This window comes from Nestor notabilis, unplaced genomic scaffold (assembly GCF_000696875.1).
Source record: "Nestor notabilis isolate BGI_N333 unplaced genomic scaffold, ASM69687v1 scaffold22994, whole genome shotgun sequence".
In the NCBI taxonomy this organism is placed as follows: Eukaryota; Metazoa; Chordata; class Aves; order Psittaciformes; family Psittacidae; genus Nestor; species Nestor notabilis.
In genome coordinates, this window is record NW_009926319.1 from 1 (window position 1) to 7,509 (window position 7,509).

The following is a 7,509-nucleotide window of genomic DNA, read 5'->3' on the forward strand; positions in this document are numbered from 1 at the left end:
CCTGCTCCGTGGTGTCGGGAAAGGGGAGAGTGGAGAAGAGGCAGCGGCACAAGGACCCTCGTGTTTTAATTCTCCTCCTTTTAAGCCTCGTCCAGTGTTTGTCACGGGTCTCAGGGAGGGATCTCTGTCTGCTTTCCTTGCAAAGGAAGAGCTGCTCATAGCCTTTCCTCAGCGCAGCCTGTCAGCAACAGAAGAGACAGGCCGTTTATGCTCTTGCACTGCCCCTTTCACAGTGCAGCATTGACAGACAGCAGGAGCAAAGGTGCTCTGGTGCCTGTGGGGAATGTGCTGCTTGAATCCAAACGAAGTTCATTTCATACTGCTCATCTTTTACAGGATTTGTTCTGGGAGGCGCGTTTGGTGTGTTCACAGCCGGCATCGACACCAATGTTGGGTTTGATCCCAAGGATCCATATCGCACGCCAACAGCAAAAGAGGTCCTTAAAGATATGGGGCAGCGGGGCATATCCTATGCAAAGAACTTCGCCATTGTGGGTGCCATGTTCTCCTGCACTGAATGTCTGGTCGAATCTGTGAGTAATAACTCCTTAAGCATTAAGAAATGTTTTTTTGTACACTAATAATCTCTTCTGCTAGATTCAAGTAGGTATGTGTATCTCGTTTGTAACAAGGCAAGGGAGTAGGCTAGTGTATTCTGTTTTCTTGACCATCAGAGCTTTTCAGCTTTGAGACCTGTGTTCAGGACTGCTGTTCTCTGGCAGAACAAGCAGAAGAGCATACAGGAGCAAAGTCCTTTTCAGCTGAAGTCCCGAATGTGTTGGCAAGTATAGGCATTACTTTTTAAAGTTTTAAAACCCTAGCTACAAGTACTTGGTTTTGTAAAATATCAAACTGTGAGTTGCCACATGGTAATTTGAGCTTCTAAAAACTCCATATGGAGAAAGGGATCCTCTGATCAAAGCTCTTAAGTAACAGGCCTATTTTCATCTTGCCCCTACAGCAAGAAGTGACCTTGTGCAGCTCAGTGGTAAATCTATAATTCATTTTCTTAAACAGGAAAACAAGCCTGTTATGAATTTGAATCCTGTCTTTTAATTGAAAGACACAATGATTTCATAACTCATGTAGAAGAAAAGTCTATCTGCTTGCACAATGGAGCAGAACAAAGACATCTTTGCTATGGCTGTGGAAATAGTCCATCTTAGTCAGTAGGGTGCTGTGGCTCTCACCTGTGCTGAGAAGCAGGCTGCATGGCCAGGCTCAGTGTTGCACTTGTGTAGTTGTAGTGCTGTTAAAATCTCTGAGCTGGTGCTAGTGCACAGTACTGTGCTCCAGGGGCTGGATCACCTCACCTGAGAGTCTGCTGTAGCACTGCATTGCACCATATGGATGTCTTACCTCTCCGGGTGACCTGTTCTTTCCTCTTCTGGCCCTGCACGTCTTCTGGTTGAGAGTGCAGGGGGCCATCTGCTGAGAATAGAGGGAAAAACATCCTCAGCTGAGAAGGGAGTTGAAGGTCATTCCATCTTTCTTGGTACTAGTACAAGTACTGAGTGTTTAAGTCCATATTTACTTGTTGACTCTGATTTTTAATTCCACAGTATCGTGGAAAGTCAGACTGGAAGAACAGTGTTATCAGTGGCTGCATCACCGGAGGAGCAATTGGCTTCAGAGGTTGGTAGTGCCTGTTTCTGTGATAAGACTCTGATTTGGTTATGCAGCAGGTGATATTTTTAAACAGAACACAGACTACAAATTTCTTTGCATGGGGTTATGGTGATGTCAGTGTGAGAGTTTACTCCAGACTGACAGAACTGCTCTATCACTTTCCCGTCAGCTTGAAAGATGTGTGGGTAGGGAAGGTTTGGTCATACAGGACAGTGAGATTGAAGGAAAATCAACAGAAGTGACTTGAAAGAAAAAGCAGGAAGTGGTGTTAGCTATCCACACTCTTCTGTGTGGATGGGAGGGAGGGGAGGGAGCCAAAAATACATGCTGAGCAACTCTCTGAAGCTATAGCTCTTGAATATACAAAGCTCTGCTTGTATATATATTTCGCTGGCAGTAACTCTGTTAATTTGCAGAGAGGAAAATGCTTTCCTCCTTTCTCATGTATCAATTCAAACAATCAACTCTTTCTAGCTGTAAAAGAGCAGGAGCACTGGGATTTTAGTGCAGCAGGCATTAGCGGGGACTTTGGGAAGCCCTGAGTGCTAATAACGTCTGGAAAAATCTCCAAGTAGGAAGAGAGCAGCTCTGCTTGTCAGGAAGATCAGACTGCTCTCACCTCTCCTTAAGGACTATCCACAGAGCATAAAAGAAAGTCCTCTTGAAAGTGCTTCTAATTGAGCTTGTTAAGTTGTGTCTGTCCTGGATCTAATCCTTTCAAAGCAATAATGGCTCTTCTTACCCCTCCCTAGTCCAACAGCAAACCACTTGCAGTGCTCAGATCAGAGCGCACTGAAATCAGCAGTGGCCGCTGGTGTTTTCTGTCCCTTGGGGGCAAACATAGCAACACTGTGCCCAGCCAGTGTGCTGTGCTAGTCCAGCCGTGTTAGTTTTAGGTCCAGTGTATGCCAGGTTCCTCCCATCCCCTTGGGCAGTAGGAGTGCCAGTGTTCCCTGGTAGCGGACTGCTGGGTTCCTGCAGGTGTAAGCTCTTCAAGCCAGCCCAGCGTAAGCTAGTTACTGAGAAGAAAAAGATCTTTCCTATTTTGTCTCATTCTTTTCCACCCTTTTCACATTGCAGCTGGTTTGAAGGCGGGAGTTATCGGCTGTGGTGGATTTGCTGCTTTCTCTGCTGCAATTGATTACTATCTACGGTAACAGTGGGATCCCTTGGGAGGAAGTTTTCCCTTTTGTTCCAGTGCTGCTGCTAAGAGCCTGCATCACAGCACAAGAACCATCAGGCTTACCTTTCCACTGCCTTCGGAGTCCTGATCAGTGCAAGCTGGATGGTGTTGGCCACTTTTCCTGAATGACTAACAATAATCTGGCTCTGAGCCCTGGCATGCTGCTTCAGGCAGACTTGCAGGAGTATGTGAGGATGGAGCCAGGCACAGCGAGCAGTATCTCCAGGATGGATCAGCTGACTGTCAGTTTCCAGGAAACAAGCCTGGACTCCCAGCTTTTTCGATCCTTTGGGTCTGATTTTGATTAAGTCTGTTGCTAGCATCAAAAGAGGCAGGAGGACAAACATCATAAAGAATTGCAGTGATTTAGTTTACCATGTATTTGAATGTGCTGCAAGTATTGAACAGTTATCAGTTTGCAGCTTGCTACTGTGTTGGGGAGAGGTAAGATCCTGTAGAGAAATAAGTTTGTTCCAGGCTTTTCTTAAAATACCACCTGAAGACAAACTACCATCTGTACAGCTTGCCTTATTTCAAGTACAGAGATGAGAGCCAGATTTCTTTACCATGTCTTAAAGGGAAAAGCAATATCCTTAGCCTTAGAACCGTGTGGTTACTGGCAGATGAACAAAACAGTTTAAGGGGGGAAAAAAAAAGGTTATTGCAGAAGTATAATTCTCTGCAGCCACTTGGCTAGCCTGATTTAACCTCACTGTGGGAGTACAAATCATCTTGCTACTGCTTTAACTGCCACGGGCTCACACCATTAGTTCCAGCAGTTTGATAGCAAGACTGGAAAGCAGAGTTGTGAGAATAAACCACTGTTAGACAGATAACTGGGCATTCACTTAACACACAGTCTGTTTCCTGTCAGGACCCTGTACAGCCCCTGAGTATTACACTGGGGGAAGTGAAGTGATATTTCTGCAGAACATTGGTACTGAAGTCAAAACGTGTTCATTAGCTCAAAGAGCTGCTCCCTTTTTGATTTGCATTCGTATTAGCACTCTTATTCTTCTAACCAAGCTCTGTTCTCAGACCTCAGGGGGTAATTTATATACTCAGGATAATTCAGTCTTTTTTACCTTCAACAGAGCCATTCTGCAAGGGCAAACACCCACCCTCATCTTTTTGTGGCAGTGGGATTTCAGATTCAGTGCACACACTTCACAGTTCTCCCACCCACTTCCCCTCCTTTGCATCCACAGTTTGAGATCCCAGAATGGTGACAGCACTTGCTTACCTGGAAGAGCAATACTAGCAGGGTAGTTTGGCTGATAGGATGGTCAGTGGTCAGTTTGAAGGCATATTGTCTCCCATTCCCACATGGAAAGAAGTGGGGAGGCAGCAGCATGTGATCTATCAGATGAGGTTTCCAGATCGCCTTATGTCCCTTGATGTGCCTATTCAGTATCCTCAGGCCAGAAGCTGTGCAAGTCAGCTGAATTTTAAGCTTGAGTAATTCTGGGCTGATTAAACAGGCTGGCTCCAGACAGTCCAGGGTTTATTTCCTCCAGAATGTACTGAAATGCAAGGATGTAGCCCAAACCATAAGATTTCTCTTAAAAGATTGCCTGGCACGATGCCTGTGCATATACCACTGGCTTGAAGTGCAACTAGCAGGATTTCCACGGCAGAGAAGAAGCTGTGATGTCAAGGTGATCAGTGAGTGCAAACAGCAACACCACAAGCCTCCTTTTGTGCAAATGTTGGGGCTTTGCATTTTTATTAACCTTTTTTTCTCCTCACATGGTTTACAGCCATTTAAAGTTTATAATCTACAGAAATTGAAACAAAACACAAACAAAAATATATCCTTAACAACTTTTGAAAGTCAGATATTAATTAACAGTTCTATTCTACCTGTAGCTGCAAGAGTCCACCCCCTCTTTTCTTTCCTGCAGGGACAAGCAAAAGCCAGTCATAGGGATGGCTGCAGCCTGTTGTGCCAGGGCTGTGTGGACCGGGCCTCCAGCCACTGTCGCACGGGGGGGATTTGGCTGTACAGAGTCTCCATCTGGAATGACAGTATCGTGGACAGAGACTTGGACACATGTAACAAATCAGACACACACAGGGATCCGTTGTGCAGTCAGATCTAAAACTCGGCCTCCTTACTGGGTCCAGGGCCAAGACAGACGCCTGGTTATTTTCTGCAATGCTGTTTCCCTTCTGTTTAGCTGGTAGTCAAGAGGAGCAGGGTCTGGAGTGTGAGCCCTTTGGAGGGGGACTGAAAGACCTCCCCTCCTTTCATTGCTTTGCTGGTGCAGGGCAGGCAGGTGCTGCCTTCCCTGGGAAGGTGGGCTTAGGACATACCTGGTGCATCGGTGGCAGGCGGCCGGGCTCTACCTGGAACAGTCTGTTAGTCAGGAGGGTAAAGGCAATGCCACTGTTAGCAGGGATACGCTTGGTCACTTCTCATCCATCTCCATTTGGCACAGGAGAGCACAGGGCCAACGCAATCAGGGAAGGGGGGGGCTTTTCCCATGAGAACACGGACTCGGCTCACAGAGCGAAAGGTTTTGTGTCCCAACAGGTCCCAGCACCTACCTGGGAATGTGGGAGGGTGGGGGACACACTGGGAGCCAGGCACTGGGGCAGCCGGAGCACAGCCTAGCAGTGAGCACAGGCACGTGGCCATCCTGCCTTGGGACATGGCGTGACAACTCCAGCCATCAGCCTAGGGGTCAAGAACTGGAGCCACTAACTAAAACAGACCTGAGTTGGCCGGGCACAGCTAACCCAGCAGCAACTGCTTTATGAGAAAGAAAACAAAGCACTTCTGCCTTCAGCAGTAAGGGCTGTGAAGGCTTTCCTCCTCCCATCCCTCTGCACTGGATTCCAGGCTGAGTGACTGTCCAGCTGCTGCAGAGCACTAATGTCTGGCAGCCTGGCTGGCACCGAGGCAGGGCCATGTGCTGCCATTTGCCCTGGGCAGCAGGGAAAGCCAAGGGAGGAAACCTCCCCTTTCTCATGGCCATGGCAGGGGCGCTGGGGCCCAGTGGGCTCTGCCACGGGGTGCAGCCAGTGTTGGCAGTGCTGGGCTGCAGGGGTGCATATGCTTCACTACAGCAGAGATATGGGCGTATGGATATGGCAGGGACCCTGTTCCCCACCCCATCAGGGCTTGTTGGGGAAACTGTGGGATCCACGCGCCCTGATGGGACACACTGGTACCAGAGCACAGACATGGGGTCAGTGCATGGTGGAGGAAGCAGACCTGCCTGGCTGGCGGTCCCTCAAGCTTGCTGTGGATCAAGACCAGCACAGCCCCTCTCACTCCAGCCTTGTGTGATGGGTTACCCGAAAATGCTACTTGGAGGCGAGGTACAGCGAAGGAAGTAGCCGCCATGCTACACCCGCACAAGCAAAGCACAGGGTAAGGGCTGTAGAGAAGACTGGCCTGAAAGCACCCAGAAAAGACGTGGTGAGGAGGAAGCAGCACCCTGCTCCTCTGCTCTCGTGGTGGTCGCAGGATTGCTTGGGCCAGAGCAGGATCCAGGCACGGGGTCCAACGTTTGCGCAGGCAGCAAGCCAAAGCAGAGCTGGTTGTCACTGTCACGGCGGAGGGAAGCCTGCGAGCTCCCAGCCTCTGAAGCAAGTCGATGCTGCACATGCAGGCGTGGGGCAGGGGAGCCAGGCAGCGAAACAGGCACTCGTGGGATGCTGCAGGCTTCGAGCTGGGCGAGACGAGGGGTGCCTGGTAGGAGCGAGCAGGCAGAAAGGAGTCCAGGAGAAAACTAGCGAAGGGGGAAGCCTGCGTCCACAGCCCTTGTCAGTCACTACCTCTTCCGTTGAACAAATATACATAAAAACAATTCCTGAACACAAGGAGGGACATAAGACACGACTACTTTACAGAGGGGCACGGTGCCTGGGGTGGGACCGGGCCTCTGGTACGCGATTGTACAGGAGCTGCAGGCGGCACCGTCCCGCGTCCGGGCCGGTCTCCCTGGGGGGCTGCGATCCAGTCTGTGTCCCCCGGCAGGGAGCTGGGAGTGTTTGCAGCTGGTGCCTTCTCCCTGCAGGCTACACGTCCGTGGAGAAGTAAAGTGTGTTGCGTTTTAGCTCAGTGAAGGAGATGGGAGGATGCTGCAGGTAGTAGAGGAGGACCTGGACCTGTAGCAGGCAAACAGGGGGTGTTAAGCCAAACAAGGGCAGAGGTGCCACCTCCCAGCTTGTCCTTGTGCAGACACATCCAGCAAAGAGTGACAATAAACCCACACAAAGCAGATGATAAACCCCTTCGCTTCCCACCCTGGGGGTGCTGGTACAGGCTGCAGCCCCATGTAACCAGAACAGCTCTTACCTGGGCCATCACATCGTGGGACCAGATGTCGGAGGCCAGGGTGAGGTGCCCCTTGCTCTCCCCCTCCGAAGGTCTCAGCAGTGTTGGCCCAAAGACCGTGGCCAGATTGTGGAGAGACATTTTGTTGACAGGCTCCTTTTCAGCTACCCTGCAGCGCATGGGGAGAGAGGGAAGATGAGCTCCTAATGCTGTTCTCCTGCAATGGGGCAACAATGGAGCTATGTGGGGGTGAGTGGGGCACCTCCAGCTCGCCATTGTTGTTCACAGCCCCCACAAACCCAGGTGCAGGGCAGGGAGCTCTGCCCCCTTCACGGCCTCCTCCAGAGCTGCTGGGCCTGGCCAGGAGCCTCGGGTGTGATGTGGCAGCGACCAAGCCCTCGCTGGCTGC

At 50.2% G+C, this 7,509-nt stretch overlaps 2 protein-coding genes across 2 annotated transcripts in view; one reads left to right on the top strand and one right to left on the bottom strand.

Moving 5' to 3' along the window:
• Positions 1-336: 336 nt before the first annotated feature.
• TIMM22 (translocase of inner mitochondrial membrane 22 homolog (yeast)) lies at positions 337-3,645 on the top strand (the record flags this gene model as incomplete). Its single annotated transcript, XM_010013479.1, has 3 exons — positions 337-533; positions 1,563-1,635; positions 2,710-3,645. Coding segments are annotated over 3 exons (347 nt in total), but the record flags the coding sequence as incomplete, so codon positions are not given.
• A 3,003-nt stretch (positions 3,646-6,648) lies between these two features.
• Positions 6,649-7,509, bottom strand: part of ABR (active BCR-related) — a gene marked incomplete at its 5' end in the record, with an annotated part of 3,745 nt that continues 2,884 nt past the window's right edge. Inside the window, 2 exons of the mRNA XM_010013478.1 lie at positions 6,649-6,931; positions 7,122-7,269. Of these exons, the coding sequence (XP_010011780.1) occupies positions 6,842-6,931; positions 7,122-7,269 (238 nt within the window). The remainder of the gene's footprint in view (positions 6,932-7,121; positions 7,270-7,509) is intronic.